General features: G+C 38.5%; 1 protein-coding gene across 2 annotated transcripts; it reads right to left on the reverse strand.

Annotated features, from left to right (window-relative positions):
• Positions 1-2,273: 2,273 nt before the first annotated feature.
• LOC145629046 (uncharacterized) lies at positions 2,274-11,044 on the reverse strand. Of its 2 annotated transcripts, none has more exons than XM_081681523.1 (8): positions 10,809-11,044; positions 10,198-10,277; positions 9,225-9,266; positions 7,320-7,361; positions 7,037-7,120; positions 3,138-3,244; positions 2,767-2,864; positions 2,274-2,651 (listed from the first exon to the last, which is right to left on the reverse strand). In XM_081681523.1, the coding sequence occupies exons 1-7, from the start codon at positions 10,987-10,989 to the stop codon at positions 2,816-2,818; spliced, it is 585 nt and encodes a 194-aa protein (XP_081537649.1). In that variant the 5' UTR covers positions 10,990-11,044; the 3' UTR covers positions 2,274-2,651; positions 2,767-2,815. The 2 variants fall into 2 exon arrangements, with proteins under 2 accessions (XP_081537649.1, XP_081537648.1); XM_081681522.1 differs by having other exon boundaries at positions 2,336-2,651; positions 3,157-3,244; positions 10,809-11,039.
• Positions 11,045-19,251: the final 8,207 nt, after the last annotated feature.

A 19,251-nucleotide genomic window follows, 5' to 3' on the forward strand; every position in this document is an offset into this window, starting at 1 on the left:
AGATACACATAAATATATGTAAGAATATTATTAAAACCTAATAAAAAATATCGATATAATTGTTGCGAAATAGATTTAAAAATTGTAAATGTATAAAATCAAATCTATGCATTGGAATTTTTTCATCATTAATTATTGAATCATTATTTTTTTGTCGATATGACAACGCGATATTACTTATTATTTGGAACGACTGAAAAGTTTCTAATAGAGTAAACATTTCATAGTCTTCAATCAAGTTTGGACGAAAATGTTCTACACAATTGGCTTTAAATTGAGGCATGAACTTGTGTAATCACCCTGAAATTAAAAATAAGAAATTAAATTAATTTAATAAGTTGATTATGCAATCCAAATCACAATATTTGTTTTTAAAAATACATCTTCGTCCAATATTACCATATCCAGACTTATTAAGCTATTTTGTTTGCGGAAATTTAGTACATCAAACAGGTGAAAAAACTCGTACTTTGAATTTTTAATCATTTTTGCTCGAATTTAATTCTTTGATCTGCATGTAAAAACGAAATTCATCAAACAAAACATAAACATATGAAATTAAGCTAAAAAGTACCCTACCATTGATGACCTAAAACTGACACAAAATTACCAATACAAAATTCTCTTGATGCGAATTTTGTATAAATATGAAATTTTGTTGGTGTCGTATATGTGTCAATTTATAACAGTAGGTATAAAAAAAATTAATTTAATTAAGATTAATGAACAATTTTAATTTCTTATCATAAACACTATCAAAATTTATCTTATAATGATACTTTATCATTTAAATATAATTTTTTTCAGAGGTATTATTTAGTACTTGTGATATAGTGTCACAAGCTAGATAATTTTCCCTTAAATTTTTATTTGACCGAAAGTGTTAAGTATTAAAGTGGAATTTTCATACTTATTATACTTTAATGGTAAAAAAAAAAAAAAATCATTTATAAGATAATTTTGATTCGGTTGCATTATTAAAGTGGAGTTGTCATTCCTATTCTACGTTGGTAAAATTTGTGCACTTTTCTTTTTAAGATTTTTTTAAAAAAAAAAAATTATTATAAGACAAATAAAGATAATGATAGATGAAAATTATTATAAGATAAATAAAGATAATGATAAATAAAATTTGTGGTTTTTCATCCACATGGCATTAAAATTTTATAAGATAAATATCATATCTTATTCGCTACTTTTACCTACGTGGCGATACAATTTTTTTATGTGGCATTAAAATTTTATAAGATAAATACCATATCTTATTCGCTACTTTTACCTACGTGGCGATACAATTATTTTATTCAAAATTAAAATAAAAATCTAATTTATCATTGGACGAAATATTTACTTTTCTAATGTGGCGCCCCGAATGCTTCCGAAAAATGCCTACTTTATTTATATATATATTAGATTATTATTATTATTATTAAATGTTATTATTGTCGTTGTTGTAATAGAACGCACAGACGGCACAGTCATTCTAATATATACATGTAACAATAAAATATCACAACATTATGACCTCATCCATTTAAAAAAAATAAAATAAAAATTCAGTAGCCACTGAAGGTGGTGGTGGGCCTGGTGGATGTTGGTGTTAGTGGTGGTGGCTGGCGAGGAGATAGTGATGGCGGTGGGGTTAATGGGGTGCTTCAATGGTGGGTCCATGTTCAAAGTTTTCAAATAAATTTCTTACCATGTCTTAACTTGGTCATTTCTTGTAAGAATGCATTAGCTAGTGTGTACTCATCATAATCTTGCTATTAGTCATCTAATGAGAAAGCTCATAATGTGGCTGCATCAATGAGGGAGAAAGCTCATAAACTCACTTTAATGGAGAATGCTTCAATATAGGAGAACACTCATAACCCCACTTCGATGGAGGAAAACGCTCATAAACCACTAGAAAGAACAGTCAAAATTTTTGGGAGAGTATAATTGTTAAGTTGAGGTAAAATTAATTATTTTTATACCTAGGATAAATATGTAATTTTAGGTTATTTTGCGGGAGTTAATTGGAGATTTGAGGGCGACGTTTAGGTACCACCACTAAAATTAGGGTAATATTAATATGAGAAAATAATGAGGGTAAATGAGAAATTAAAATAGAAGGTGAGAAGATCATTTTGAAACATACAAAATAGAAAGTGAGATCATTTTGAAACTAAGGAAGTATCATTTTGTGCATCATTTGAATCAAATCCTATCCCATGTAATGTAACCTTGACTTAGACTTAGACTTAGACTGATAGTGAAGTAGTGATTACTACTTAAGTACAAAATTACAAACGTGAATTACTTAGAACTTGTTCGCTTCAACTTACAAAAAATATCCAAAAATATTAATCTTGATAAATAAATGTTATTTTAATTGGTAAAACTCAATGACTACCAACATACATGAGAAAAGCACAGGAAAGGAACAAATCCATTGTATCATTGTTACGGAGTACTACGTATGTTTCACTTACCCCTTTCTAAGATTTGCTCATATATTACTCAATACGTATCCAAATATCACGACCTTCACATCTTTTGGACGCGGATAATACTGTTGCATGATACGTATCCAAATATTATGATCTTTCACATCTTTTGGAGCAAATCAGTGAATCGTTTGCCTACTCAGAATCTGATTGCCTTGCAGACTGCATACACAAAAAACACACCCATGAGTGTACGCCAAGAGATAATAACCATAATGAGAAAATGGAAAACAGAAAGGATGTTACAATGTCGTAGAGACGTAGACACAAGGCTTACCAGCACCTCATGATCTCCCTTAATCTCTTCGATCAGCTCCTCTAATGGTTTATTGGAACTGTTGGGAACATGGGCAGCGAATACAGCATTCTCTAGACCTGCAAGTAAATGGGACAAGAGTTTTCAAATATACAAACCAAAACATTTTCATTAGCCTCTCAGTCGCCCTTGGTGTGAAATCAGTTGTCTCATGATATAGACTATAGAGATACTTTATACGCACAATACACAAATTCTCATTATCAGGATATGGTCTCATGACATATAATCACAGTTAAGATCACGAAACAATTTATTGCTACAGCTTGAAAACTAAAAGAAAGCTGACAATATGGGCTGTATATCTTCCAGCTGACAAGATATAGGAATACTTTTTGAGTCGTGCAATACCGGATTCTTCAAAGGCATCTATGAACATCATCATCTCCTCCCCAGTAAGTCCAGAAAGAAAACATATCCGCTGTACTGATTTTGCAATCTGTAGAAAACTAAGCTTCATGAGGTACTGAAATTTCCAATTGCATTCAGCAGTTCAGCAGCTACAGATTCAGAACAAGAACAAATTTACAAATGATATCGAAAAAAATTTATTCTAAAATCACCAGTCACTCCTTGTCAGCAACACATCTTTAAGAGATTTCTTTTAATCACTAAGAAATAAAAGTTAGGTTTCTCTTCAGTCTTATTTTGCTTCCATGTCAACATAATATTTAAAATCTCAAATCATACAATTTTTTCAAACTGACACCACCTTATTATTGTCCTAGGACGATCAAGTTAAAAGATAAGGTATGACACATCACATACTACAAATGATTTATACTTTATTCAATCATTTTATTTTTATTTTTTTGCTCTTTTTCTAATTAAAAAAAAAATATAAAAAAAAAAAAGGTTGATGTAGGGGTAATGTTGATGCATCAATGAAGTGTACAAAGACTCGATGTAAAATATGCTCTCGTTGCACAAATTAACTTATGTTCTTTACGTAAGAAAACTGCATTGACGTAGAAGATTTATTGATTCTAAACCTCTTTTGACATTATATCTTACTCTTTTTTAAGATGATTGTCATTATGGATATTAGCACAGCAGAAACATTTTTTTTCTTCTTTATTACTTAGTTGCTCGTGCATAAGTGAATTTTGGATTTTGATGGCTGATGCCTATCTATTAGTGATGTCAATGCAAAAGTAAAAGATGCAGCTCAATATGGGTTAAACAGAAGAATAGAATAATAAGAGTAGAAGGGAATTGCAGAAGTATACACTTTTCTCTCATCAGACCAGCTAGCTGTAGAAAAGGGTGGACACTTCTGATAAGCGAATTCCTGTTTCTTTTTCTCCCCTCACTGTTTTCCACACCCTCCCCGTTAGACCCATTTTTCGATTTATGTCGACTTTAAGGAAACAAGCCCAAACTATACTGGACTTTTGACCAAGTGGGCTTAATATTGAGACACATTTACCCAAACTGTACATGGCTTTAAGCCCGCAGTGTTAATTACAAATTCAACTTTCAATTCTCACGATTGAATTTGGTGCCAAGGAAAAACAGAATAAAGAAAACTGCTATGAGTGGGAGATAACTGCCACACCACGACGCAAAACTGCCATCAAATCACTCTATATAAGCAGCAAGGATCATGAGAAGAGAAAACAATCAATCCCATAATCAAACAACTGCACTTTACATTTCTGCAGGCTTTTTAGTTTCCTGAGTTAGAATTCTAAGCTTAGAAGCCTAGGTTAGAGTAGATCTTAGCAAAAGCGATAACATGTAGTCAACATTCAGCAAACTTCCGATTGTGTTTAACCCATGGAGGTAATGTATTTACAACACCGACAGACTTTTCCAGAAGAATATATGGAGCAAGTTTCTGAGTGGAAAGTGAGGGCTCAGAAGTAAGCGTCATTGAAAGTGAATTTGGACAGTTGGAGGACTGTTCAGAGACTCGAGCTATGGAAGTTCAGGTTTGTGTGGATCAACTAGTCAGCTCTCAAGGATAGATTACAATATATCGTAATTGAGGTCTTGAACTTTGAGGTTGTGTTAGGTTGGGAGGAAACGACTTTTTTTAAGGAAACTGGTTTTACCATTTTCCTCCATTTGGTTTGTAAAGATTGGAAAAATGTTTTCCCTATGGTAGAAAGCCTTTCCTTGTTATTTCTTACCTACCTATTTCTCCTCCTATCCATTCCCTCTCCGACGCTTCATTTTCTGTTACTCTCTAACAACTCTACCTGGGAACCAAACAAAGGAAATGAAGTTTAAAATCCAATTTCCATAGAAAATAGAATTCAGTGCAACCTAAGTACCAATAACAGCAATGTATTGGAGTTTCAAAGAAACTGAAATATATTGAAATTAAGAGTTTTCAAGGCAAAATTGAGAACAAAACAAGAAAAAGGAATAGAGGAATATAACTGGTGTGCCGTGGGCCATGGCAATAGAGGAGTATAACAAAAAAAAAAGGCTCCATTTGTTTTGATGGAGAACATATATCATGGAAAATCATTCCCCAAAATAAAATAATTTTCAATGGAAAACATGATTATAAAAAAAGATTCCTTTGTTTGCTTGATTATAGAAATACATATGAAAAAAAGGAATAATGCAAGTATAAGGGAGAGGAAGGATATTAATCAATCAAAGACTTAATCCCATAAGTGGGGTCGGTTATATGAACCAAAAGTGATTATTCTGTATAGTCATCCAAGGGAGAAGAAGGATAAAGGAGAAAAATAGAGAAGTGAGAAGTAAAGAGGAAAATGTGGTACACCGTATACCTTTATTAAAAAAGAAACCTCATCTAAAAAATAACTTTCCACTGATTCAAAAAAAAAAAAAAAAAAAATTCCACATATTGAAAAATTGTTTTTCATCCTCTGTCGGCAATGAAGCCAGTAACAATAGGGATTTACATTCTTAATATCAATTTTTACCTATTTGGGGAGATTATCCCAACAATTCCCTCCCTTCTATATTTTCTCATAACAATTTCAAATTCATTCATGTGTCATGCTATTTTTTTTACCTTTCTTGTACTCCCTTTGTGTTTTAACAAGTATTACACTTACCAAATGCAGCCGTGTTTTAATAAGTGTTACACTTTCTTTTTTTTGGCAAAAAGATATATTTTAATATTATATCTCTCTCCTCTCATGGTCCCCACCCAAAGCCATTACTACTTTTTTTATTAATATTTTTCTCACGTTCATTACATTTCAATAAATTAATAACCCCATTATCTTTCTTTTAAAATTTTTTATTATTCCAACTACCCCACTTACCTCTTATTTAATTTAAGTCATTTAAATTGCCTAAAACTATGTGCTGGTCAAAATGTAACACTTATTAAAACACGGAGGGAGTATATAAGACAAACCGGCTATGTAGCTTTATTCAAAGTTTTCTTTCTCTCATACATTATTGACTAATGAAGCATCAATCATTAGCAACATGTATAAAATGCTTGATCAATATGTTGTCTTATCAACCTAAAAGCCTTATGATTATCCAATTTTCCGGTTAAGTGTCTTCCTCGTTGGGGTTAACACAAATCCTTACAATATAGATTATCCTCCATTCAAGACTTCCATATGAAAAAGTTGGACGTTGTCAACTTAATCATTCCCAATAGGCTTATAATCATATCTTTTTATTTAGCTTTACACGTGTAAGTATGTATCCGGCTCGGCTTTGGTACTAGACTGTTGGGACTTGGGAAAGATCATAGATAATCATAAAAAGTTAATATGTTTCTATATTGCTATATATGCTTTTAAGACTACCTAATTACATAATATATAATTTTTCTAGAAAATGAGCGATTGAAATTAAATAAATTCTATGGTTTTACCTCTTATTCCTCTCCTTGTCTTCCTCTATTTTTTCTTTTTAATAAATTTTTTTATAGTATTGTAGAGAGAACCACAAAAACAAATGATGCAGACAGAATTTGATCCTAGACCACCCCTCAAAATAGTTGGTAATCCACTTCTCTAAATCATTTTTTCTTTCCTTTTCTATTATTGCTCCTTTGATATATTTAAGGCATTCCAAAAACACGGACGAACATTTACCAACACCAATGAAGAACAGTTGAAATGTCAATTTGGGAAAACTAGTTGCTCGCCCATATTTACCAACACCAATGAAGAACAGTTGAAATGTCAATTTGGGAAAACTATTCGCTCGCCCATTCCATAGGGGGGAGAGAGGGGGGGGGGGGGGGGGGGGGGGAGAGATCACAAAGCTCATTTCTAACCTTCAAATTCCCCAAATCCTGGTGTTTAGTATTCACTGCATCCCAAAGTGAGCGAGTAATCATGTCTTCAGTGCAGTAGATAACCTGCAATAATAGTTAAAACAATTAAAAAGATACAACTTTTACAAAATACACAGCAGAGAGCTACACCCAACAACTACACAGAAATTGTAAAAAATCTTGCAAAAATGTATTTTTCCAAGGTTGTGTATTATTTCCTCCCAAGAAGAATGTTTCCCTGTTGATAATTTACGAATAAGAAAAGGAAAAATTCTTATCATACCTGTAAAAACTCCCCTTCCAACTCCTTCAGAAGCTGCTGTATCTGCAGTAAGTTGAATCTTTTCAGAACCATGTGTCCTATATCTCCAGTCAGTCACGTCAAAACAAGGAATTTCAAAACATTGTGGAAGGCTTACATTTAAAAAATTAAAGAGAATGTATTTATCCTGCAGATTGTAGTACTAGGTATGACAATTCTACATATTAAATACTACTTGGGCACATTGAAAACAAGAAGTTAAGAAAACAAAAAATTTCAACAATACTTTTTATGTTTGAGTAAGACATTTTTGAAAGCAGTTCTTGGAGCTGAGACTAGGCAGAAGAATTTTAGTTGGGTCAATATCCCTATAATGATATCCATTAGGTCCATTTTACCTGATATCACAATAAACTACAGTTGCAGCTATTCCTTTCATCCACTTAGGTTTTACGTTTTTCACCATTTACCTATCAGAATTTATTGAAACTAAATGAAAATAGTCCAAAATTGTCAGAACTTATGACAATGCTATCAGTTGTTAATAGAACTTGGATATCCTGATAAGCAACATTTATATAGGGTAGTTTTAGAGTCATTTTCGAGTTTATTATTTTTAATAATTTTTCTCCCTTCTTTTTTTTTCTTTATCTATTTTAAATTTGAGTTTTCATTATTTTTAGTTGTTTTTAGTTTACTTTCGTTTCATTCCTTTATACTCCTTGACTTTATTCATATTAGGAGTATTTCTTATTTTCTTGGATTCATAGTTAATGTTATCAGTTTAATATAGCTTTATTTCTATTTGTTTTATTTTTATTTCTCGATCACTACTTGTCTTTAGTCTTGTGTGTAGGTGAGCGTTGGAGTACGAGGCGCTATTCAAGCTTAGGGGGTGTTTGGTTCATTATATTGGAATGGATTGGTATGGAATCCCATACTAGAGAGGTATGGATTCTAAAACCCATACTAGTCTAAAGTTGTTTGATTTTAATGTTGGAATGAATTATTTACTTCATTACAAGAATGGAATTGAATCTTGGGGGAAGAGGTGGATATGGGATTCCATAGGTATGGGGTGGAATTAGAACCCCTTGGGTATGAGATTCCATAACTAAAAAGCTCCACCAAACAAAAAATAGATGGAATGGATTCTAACTCCATTCCAACCCATTCCAAATAATCCAACCAAACGACCCCTTAATAGCAGTCAATCCTTCATCCACCCTTGTCCTTCAGCCATTCACCAAGCCTCACAAGCAACAGCCATTGCAGTCAAGGCATGCACCCAACGCAGCGCGGACAGCGGCTCGGGCAAGCAGACCCTATACTCCCACGGTGCTCTACTTTTTATCCGAGGTGCATCACTGCATCGGCCAGGTTGGCGCAGCGTGGACCCGTTGGACCCAATGTCCGTGCTGTTATACGTCGACCAAGCATCGGACACCACGTGCAGCACAAGCAGAAGCGTAGGCAGCACGCGAGAGTCTGCCCCAGGACGTACCCTCGCAGCCGTGACTGGGTGCACCTGCAGCTCCCTGCATATGCCTATTAGTCACTCATGTCTCTTATTTTCTATAAATAGGGTCTTGGTCTTTGTATTAAGTACATTTAATTAGATGATAATCCCCTAAATTAACTTAGCATTGTAGACAGAGAAACACTTAGTTTTAGCCTTCTCTAGATGAATTTGTGATCAACATGTTAAAATTTTTCAAGATTAATCAAGTTTCTTTAGTAATTTCTTTCACTGATAACCTCCAAAAGAAAATTTCCAGCTTAGTTTTTTATGTTTTACCAAATCCATATGAAATTATGTAGTCCCGTAGGTCATGAACTTCTTTCTTACTTTCCACCCAGAAGAAAGGATAAAACAAAGAAGAGCAGCGGTGAATCTCACCAAGTACAATTAGCCAAGGAAATTACCTTATCTGCCTCTTCCACTTTAAAACCCACGAGCAGTAAAGCCTGTAACAGGAATACACATATACAAAGTATAAGTGTTACTGAACAACAGACAGACTCTGCGAATGAATACTTCAGATTGACAGTTTTATCACTAAATTAACATCAAAATACATACAAAATGAGACAATTTTTTAATTTTTCTTTGTGATAGCTTTCATGTACTTCGTTTATATTTATATTTATATTATTTTTATATTTTCAAAATAAAAAATCTGGCAATGAGCATGTTTATAAGAGTCTTCCCTAGTCCTTGGATATTCATATACAAAACTGCACTTCCAACTCCCTCATATATACCCAAAGTACCATCTCAAGATACTTTTGAGCACCCAACTCATTTTTCCACTAACAACTTAAGAGACCTTTTTAAATTTGTCTCGTATTATTTTCAGGAGGTGCTTCTTTTCTACATCATCCTTCCAAGTTCTCCCATCCCATATATTTCTTTTTTTTTTATAAGCCATCCCATATATTTCTAAATTCCTTCAAATCTCTCACTTTCACACTGCAGAATTGTAGAAGTCTAAATTCAAAGAATGGTGTTTGACTCTAGCATATTTGGGGAAAAGAAAAAAATAAAAAGAAATAGAGGAGAGAAGGTAAAAATAAAAAGGAAGAATTTGGAGGTGGATGGGAACAAAGTGAAGAAAATGCCCCCTCCCCCTCGAAGATGACGATATCCTAGCAATATCTTTGAAAAAATAAAAACATATTCCTTCAAAGCGATTTATGAGTTTTTCACAAGAATAATGCAGCACTTGAATAATTGTTAAATTAAAATGCATTTTGGCTAATTGGGTTTCAGATAGCCAAAGTTCTATTCTTTGACACATTGATAGTACAAGCATTTATCAGCAGAAAGCTGCTGCAATTCACATGAGTAGTCAGTAAACATAGTAATTTTCAGTAAAGTTAACTAATCTCAACTTACTGGGGGACCATAGCTGGGTTCTTCAGCTTCCAGAGGAACAAACTTTGAATCTTCATCTAGCTCACTTGGAACTTGAAGTCCTATATGATTAAGTTGAAATGTTCATCAATGCAGTAACTGTAATAGACCAGCCTATGTGTAATGCAGTTTCTTATCATTCGTAAACAAAGACTTTGCAATTTAACATATTATTTTAAGAAAGGTTTATGTTAAGTCTTCTCACCATACAATATATAGGATTTCCCTAATTTATTATTCAAGATATTAATCAGGTGTTCAACATAGATTCGATTGAGTTTATAACAAATCAACTTGGTAGAGTTTATAAGAGATTGCAACATGAACAACATTCAATCATTTCGACTACGGTTATATCACGAAATTGTTACTTCATATACCTGCCTATATTTATACTGGGTATAAAATTGGACTTCACACCCAAATTCAACTACCCAAATGCAAATCACTTTAATACAATACAAAACAAAAATGTTGATGGCAAAAGAATGAAGCAAAAATTAATTAAGACATAATTGATTAAACCCAGAAATGGCAATTAAAAGAAAGCGAAAGATTATAAAAAATGCAAAGCTTAATAAAAATGGTTGTACCTTCAGAAGAAGCTCTCAAAAGAGGGTGAATTTTGCTCAACCCAGAAGAGGAGAAAGAAGGAAGAGGTGAAATTTGAGGAAATGAGTGAGACTTTGGAAGGAAAGATGAAGTTGGAAAAATGAGCTTTGAGGGAAACCCATTCATGGACAGAGACAGTCCATTTACTGTAGCAGAAGCCATAACTTTCACACCTCTATGGGCTCTATCCACAATAAATTTCTAGAGTTGTCAATTTTTTATTTTTTTATTTTTTTGGGGAAAGAAGAGTTGTCATTTAGGGAGTGTTTGGTATGGAATTTGTTTCTGTAGAGGGGGAAACAAAATCATACTCCCTCCGTGTTTTTTTAAGTGATACATTTTTCATTTCCGGTCGTGTTTTTTTAAGTGATACATTTTCTTTTTTGGCAAAACAATACATTAAAATATTATATCTCTCTTTTCTCATGGCCCCCACCCAAACCCACTACTACTTTTTTATTATATTTTTCCTCTCACATTCATTACTTTTCAATAAACTATTAACCCCACTATCTTTCTTTAATAATTTTTTAATACTCCACTACCCCATTTACCTCTTATTTTATTTAAGTCAATTAAATTGCCTAAAAATATGTGCCGGTCAATGTGTATCACTTAAAAAAACACGGAAGGAGTATTACCGATAATGAGGAATTTGAATCTGTTTGATTAATGAGTAAAGTAACAAAAATTATATTAAGGTGGTAACTTTTTCTGCCACATTGTTTTCAAGTGTAAAAATGGAATAACAAATCACGTTTCTTACCTCTAATCCAAAAAATCACAATTCTATCCTCTTCTCTCTTGAGGAAGCCCCGGTTAATTGGAATGATACTTCGTATTAAAGTGTGTGTGTATATATATATTAAGAAAAAAAAAAAACCAAACCTAGCCTCTCTTTTCTCTCTAAAACCCTAGCCTCCATTGTTGAATTTTGGAGGGGCTTCCATCGATTTTTATCGGTGGAAAGCCCTAATTGTTTGTTTTTGTGTGCTTTTTCTATTGTTTTAGGTTTATAATAATTCTTCCTCTTCTAGGAGGAATATTTTCATCTTCTGTAGGAGGATTTGGCTCCTTCGAAAGACTGGGTTTTTCTTCTCTCTTTTGAGAGATGATTTGCTTTTTTATTTTATGGATTGCTATAGAGTTGTTTCATGGGTAAAATTTTGTGTGTGATCGAAAAAAGAGGTATATATTTTGATTACAATCTAGAGAATCAAACGGAAATTTTCTGCACGGCTACAACAGATCGATAGACCCCCTCGCCGATGAAGGTTGTACATTACATCGATATGAAAGAGGGTATGAAGATTGTACGATTTGCAACAACGATCGTAGCTTTGCTTACGGAATGTTTTTATTTGATTCAATTATTATGTATTCATTAATCTAAATCTCTTTGTAGATGTCGTATGACTTTATATATGAATCAATTTTATTTCAAAAAAAAAGGAAGCCCTTGTTAATTTATTAGATCAAACGAATTTGTTAATCAAGTGGCGTTTTGGTAATAAATAAGAACTACTATATAAAAAATGTCAGCTCAATTCTTAGCAACATGAAGTGCTGAGTCACAAGTATAGCGGCTAACTTAACATTACATTCAAAGTAGAAGGCGTCTGTTGTGTAGTGTTTTTTTACGATAATGATTTTTTTTAGATCGAGTGATATTTATTACTAGTTGGTTGATAGGTTTACGCTATTATTTTGCTAGATTTGTAGCTATAGCTATAGTTATCTGAGCAGCTACAACACTTTTTCCTCCGTTAATGGCGACAATATACAACTGCAAAGAATGCTCAACTAACCTAAACTACCTATTCACAAACCACCTCATTCCTCCCGATTTCTATTTTGAATCCGGCAACAAAAACTCTCTCTCTCTTTCTCATGGATCAACCCACACAAATTCACTTTTGAAAAAAAAAGAGAATAAAATCAAACCCTTCTTTGAAACCCTAAATTACTAGGGAATTCATATAAGTAGAACCAAAATCAAGTGTAAAAATTATGGTAAACTTTTGGATTATGTTTATGATGATGGAGAAAATTTTAAAGTAGACCATTGTTTAGGGTAATTTTACCCCGCCACGTGGTCCAATCAGGGGATGACACGTGTCAGCCCTAGGATGGCCCAAAGTGGACCTATCCCTGCTTGACACGTGTCACTCCAGAAACTTGGGGGAAATGGCGGTCTTTAGGCCCAAATCCCGAGAAAGCCGCAATGCGGCGCAACCCACCAATTATTAGGGTTCAATGACCTAATCAGGGGCACAAATCCCGAGGACCCTATAAATAGGGAGATTCCCCTCTTTTGGAGGACACGTTTTACCATTTATTAAAAATTGTCCCTTTGATAGAGACATCTAAGCTTGGAATCCGAGCAGATACCCACCTAAATTTCCGCACCTTTTTCTCTCCCTTCAAGTTACTAACTTGTTCGTTGGAGGCGGAGCACCACCCAACCGGTGTCTCCGTTTGTTTTGCAGATACAGGCCGCACCGGACCAGTCTTTGTGTTGTAACTCTCCCGAGGGACAAAAACACCCAACACATTTGGCGCGTCTGTGGGGAGAGTACCTCAAAGATGGTTGGAGAGTTTGTACCCCTTCCTGATCCTACAAACCTACAACCGGTTATACGACCGGAAAGTCAAGAAAACCCTCAACCGGTGTCCCAGCCGGGAGGTTCTGGAATCCCTCCGTTGTTCAATCGGCCTCCGCCTGAGGTCGTCACTGAGGATGAAGTTGATGACGAAGATGATGATGACGTGGAGGCCTATACAACCAAGGATGGGTCCTTCATGTCCAAGTACAAAGCGTTCCAAAGATCAATTGGAGTGCAACACTGACCAGGCGGGCCCAAGCAGGCGGCCCATTGGAAGGCCAGAAGGGGAAACCCAGAAGGCCAAAGGTCAAGCCCCAGTCACCCGGGATGAGCTCATGAAATTCATAAACTCTTTCAAGGGTGAGATCAAGGTCATGATCAACAAAAACAAGGCAGGCTCTAGCAAGAGCCCGCCGGCTAAAAAGACTCCCACTCCTGGGAAGAAAAAGTCAGTCAAGGACAGGCGACCAACTCCCATCCCAAAGACAAAGAAAGGGAGAAGGAGAATTTAGCTTCCAGACTTGACTGGTCGAAAATTCTACTACCTACTGGTCCTCAGAGGCAGCCTCGTCATGAACAGCCGGAGACCAGCAAGAAAACAGCCTCCGACGCTCGGCACATCATTGAGCGGAAGAGAAATCAGCAGCTGTCTGAGTCAGCCTCCACTTCGAGCTTTCCAGACAGCTCCAAAGAAACTTCTGTAAGGAACTCGCATTCCTTACTTGAGAGTCGGACAGGCGGCAAGACCGTCAACACCGAACCTCAGCTGATGATGGGCAATATGGCCTACAGTACATGCAACCTCCTCCTTTTGGGGGTCAGGCGACATATAACAGTGTCCAACCTTTGGACTGGCAGCTCCGGCTGCTCATGGTGAACAACCCTCTGCGTTCGCCAAGAATATAACCGAGGCGGCTCAGCCGTCCAAGGTTAAGAATGTGTTGGTGGGCACCTATGATGGTACCACCAACCCAGAAGACCACCTGATGGCATACACCAACCTCATGTATTTACAAGGTTGGGACGATGCCATCTGGTGTCGATGTTTCCCGGCTACATTGAAGGGCATTGCCCAACAATGGTTTGGCAACTTTCCAGCCGGTTCAATTGACTGCTTCAAGAAGCTAGCCTTCTTGTTTACCACCAACTTCTCCATGAACATCCCTGCTAAGAAAACGAGCCTTGATTTGAGCACCGTTAAGCAGGGTGAGAGAGAAGGGCTACGCTCATATGTCAGGCGGTTCAACCTGGTCAGAATCCAAATCCAGGGACTGTCTGACGAGGTAGCATTTACAGACTTCTTTAAAGGTCTGAGAGACGGGTCAAACTTCAAGTTTGACCTTGTCAGAAAAGGGGCATTCACGCTACAGGCGACCATGAGGGAAGCAGAGAGCTATATTCAGGCTACCGACCTCTGCACGCCTAGTGGTCAGTCAGACTCCAAGAAGTCTGACAAACAAAAAGAAAATCGGTCTGCTCAGCCGGCCAACAAGAAAGAAGAGAGCAAAAAGAGAAAAGAAGTCTGGGCGGTTAGTGATTCTGACCAGCCGTTCCAGAAGAAAAAGAGAGAGTTTAAACCGTAAGTCCCCAAGTACAACAAAGACTGCAACTCCATCCTCATGGAGGTAAAGGACCGGCTGTCCATTGACAAGCCGCATCCAATGAAGAGTTTCGTCCAGTCACGGAACAAAAATAAATTCTATCAGTTCCATGAGGAGGTTGGCCATGACACCAACGACTGCTTCAGTCTTCAACGGGCGTTGGACCGTCTGGCTGACAAAGGACTGTTGAAGTCCTACATTTCTAAGTCCCCAACCGGGGCAAAGAAGAAGAACAAGGGTCAGTCCTCCAAGACTACCCACCAGCCTACTAGTAGCTCGGATACCGACAAGGATCCGGTCTACACTATAGCAGGCGGATTTTCATGTGGTGGCCCTACCATCCGGGGCACCAAGAGCCATCTTCGAAAGATGGACAAGGATGATGATGAGCAGGCATCTGCCAGTTCCACCTTCCCAGACGTCCTCATAACTGAGAAGGACCGGGGCAGCGTCCGTCGTCCGCATGACGACCCGGTCGTCATTGAATGTAAGGTCGCCAACCAACTGGTTGGGCGGATCCTTATTGACACCGGCAGCTCGTCAGACATTATCAGTCTCCGGTGCTTGTAGAGGCTGAAATACAATGTCAGCAGCATGCATCCGGTCACCCACCCCTTGGTTTGTTTTGGGGGTGGGATGGTCTACCCAGCCGGAAGAATTGACTTACCCATCCGGCTGGGAGAGAAAGGCCAGGGACGACATATTGTCGTCATATTCTTGGTCGTTGAGGAGTTGACCGCCTACAACATTATCCTTGGCCAGCCAACTCTCAACGAAGCCAAGGCGGTAATCATCCCGTCTCTCATGCTCATCAAGTATGAGCGGGATGATGGCTCTGTTGGTTCCCTGAACGGGGATCAGAAGACGGCCCGGGAGTGCTACCTCTCAGCCGTTAAAGACACTGTGGCCTCAGACGGCCAAGAGTAGGAACCAATAGACCTTGACAATGTCAAGGGTGTCAATCCCGCCCCACCAGCCGTTGGAAAGAAAAGAAAAGCGCCTCTGCTGGTGGAGGTGAAGAAAGTGAAAAAATAGCAATCAATGACTGGGGAACGGTCAGACGAGTTCCGTCCCCAACCGGCTGGGGAAAACATTGATCTCGCTCTGGATGACAGTCGTCCAGAGCGTACTGTAAAGGTTGGGACGGTTGCTTATGCTACTCTGGGTGCAAGCTTGCACCTTCTGCTGAAAGAGTTCAAAGACAGTTTTGCCTTTGAAGTGGAAGAAATGCTATGCGTCAGCCCGGATCTCGCTGTCCACAAACTCGCCGTGGATCCCAAAAAGAAGCCCTTCCGGCAAAAGAAAAGAAACCACGGCGAGGAAAGAAGTCAGGCGGCAGCTGCCGAAGTCAAAAAGCTGCTAGACGCCAGGTTCATTCGGCCTTGTAATTTCCCCGACTGGGTGGCCAATGTGGTCCTTGTTAAGAAACCGAATGGGACCTGGCGCATGTGTGTTAATTACACAGACCTCAACAAGGCGTGTCCAAAGGACAGTTACCCGCTTCCAAAGATCGACAGTCTGGTCGACTCTACAGCCGGTCACGCCTTGATGAGCTTTATGGATGCCTATTCTGGCTTCCATCAGATACCCCTCTAGAAGAAAGATCAAGAGAAGACGACCTTCGTCTCTGATTTGGGGTTATTCTGTTATACTGTGATGCCGTTTGGCTTGAAAAATGCGCCTGCCACTTTCCAACGGATGATTAATACGGTCTTCATTAATCAAATTGGGAGGAATGTGGAGGCGTACAGTGATGACATGATAGTCAAATCCAAGCAACAGGCGGATCACCTTGCTGATCTCCGAGAAACGTTCACCACCCTCAGGCGGCATAAGGTCATGTTAAACCCCAAGAAATGCGTCTTTGGTGTTGAGTCTGGGAAGTTTCTCGGATTCCTGATTGATCAAAGGGGGATAGAGGCTAACCCCGAAAAGATACAGGCGGTGATTGACATGAAGTCACCCCGTTCTGTCAAGGAAGTTCAGAGACTCACTGGTTGCCTGACAGCCTTGGGGAGGTTCCTCAGCCGGTCAGGCGACAAATGCCTTTACTTCTTTCAAGCAATCAGGAAGAAGATCAGGTTTGAATGGGGAGACGATGCTGAGACGGCATTCCAGAAGTTAAAAGAACACTTGCATTCTCTACCTAGGCTGGTTAGTCCTTTGCCTAAGGAGACGTTGTACATGTATTTAGCCGTCTCAGATCATGCTCTCAGTGCCGTTCTCCTTGCTGAGCGAGACGACGTTCAGCTCCCGGTTTACTTCATTAGCCATGTTCTAAAAAATGCTGAACTTCGGTACCCCATGGTTGAAAATTTTGGCCTTGCTTTGTATATGGCATTCAAAAAGCTGAAGCCTTACTTTCTGGCACATCCGGTGGTGATTTACACCGACCAGCCACTCAAGCGGCCAATGTCCACCTTGGAGTCATCCGGGAGAATGTTGAAATGGGCTATTGAAATGCAAAGTCTTGAAATCACTTACGAACCAAGAAAGGCAGTGAAAGGTCAGGCGTTTGCCGACTTCATTGTTGAAATGACCCGTCCGGTGGCTCCAGATAATCTTGATCAGGTTTGGAAAGTGTATGTAGATGGGAGCTCTACAAAGAACGGCTGTGGTGCAGGTGTAATCTACGAGTCTCCTGAAGGGGACATATATGAGTATGCACTGCGGTTCAAGTTTCAGGCCTCTAATAATGAGGCGGAATATGAAGCCCTGCTAGCCGGTATCCGTATGTGTAAGGCGGAAGGGGCAATGAAAATTGACGCCTACTCTGATTCACAATTGGTCGTTAGCCAGTATGAGGGAAAATTTGAAGCAACTCATCCGGCTATGATCAAGTATCTTTAGGCGGTCAAAGAGGAGGCTGGGTCACTTGAAGAGTTTCACTTGAGTCAAGTACCCAGGTCGGACAACAACCAGGCGGATGCATTGTCAAAGCTGGCATCTTCCGCCTGCCATGATACGCCTCGGTCAGTCTTCTGGGAAGTTTTTGAAAAAAGAAGCATCTATGAAGATCCCATTGGAATTCTTGACCGAAGCTCTACCTTGATGGATGGAATTCGGGCCTACCTTTCAGACGGTACACTTCCTGATTCGCCATAGGAGGCAGCCGTCCTGAAGAAGCGAGCTGCAAGCTTCGAGTTGAGAAACGGAGAACTCTTCAAGGCGGGGTTTCTGAAGCCTCTGTTGAAGTGTGTCACCCTAGAAAAGGGGAAGGAAGTTCTAGAAGACTTGCACTCGGGATTCTGCGCCTCCCACATAGGCGGCAGGTCCATAGCCGTCAGAGCCAGACGACATTATTTTTGGCCCACTCTTGAGGCAGATGCCAAGGAGTTGGTGAAGAAATGTGACAAGTGCCAAAAATTTGGCAAACTTATTCACTGTCTGGCTACTGATCTGACGGCCATCCACAGCCCAATCCCGTTTGCAAGATGGGGCATGGAAATTTTAGGTCCTTACACGCCCGCACCAGGCGAAAAGCGCTACATCTTGGTGGTTGTGGATTATTTCACCAAGTGGGTGGAGGCCGAGGCGGTTAAGAACATCAAGACCTCAGACGTAATTTCCTTCATCTGGAAGAACATTATCACCCGGTATGGGGTACCTTTGTCTATGGTGTTCGATAATGGTCCTCAGTTTGAGACGCCTCAGCTCAAAACTTGGTTGGGAGATCAAGGGATCTCAAGCTATTTTGCATCAGTCGGCCGACCCCAAGCAAACGGCCAAGTTGAAGCCTTCAACAAACTGATCTCAGACGGCATTAAGAAGAAAATTAAAAGAGCCGGTGGCTTGTGGGCAGAAGAGTTAATCCATGTCCTATGGGCCATCCAGATAATAGCAAAGGGGGCAACCGGTGAAACCCCATTTCTCATGGTTTATGGTGCTAAAGCCGTCTTGCCCATTGAACATTACGAGCCGACTCTCAGAGTCATGCTATATGATGAAGAGGCAAACTGGGAAGCAATGCGCTTGACATTAGATTCACTCCTAGAACGCAGGGGCAATGCCGCCTTGCGTAATGAGATTTACCGTTTGAGAATGACCAGAGCTTACAACAAGAAAGTACACAAGCGTCCCTTGAAAGTTGACGACTTAGTGTTACGGAAAATGGAGGCAACCGGTAGGGCCAATGAGCTGGGAAAGCTAACTCCAAATTGGGAAGGCCCCTACCGGATCTATGAAGAAGTAAGAGACGACACCTACCGCCTGGAAAC

This window comes from Chenopodium album, chromosome 4 (assembly GCF_948465745.1).
Source record: "Chenopodium album chromosome 4, dcCheAlbu1.1, whole genome shotgun sequence".
Taxonomy (NCBI): Eukaryota; Viridiplantae; Streptophyta; class Magnoliopsida; order Caryophyllales; family Amaranthaceae; genus Chenopodium; species Chenopodium album.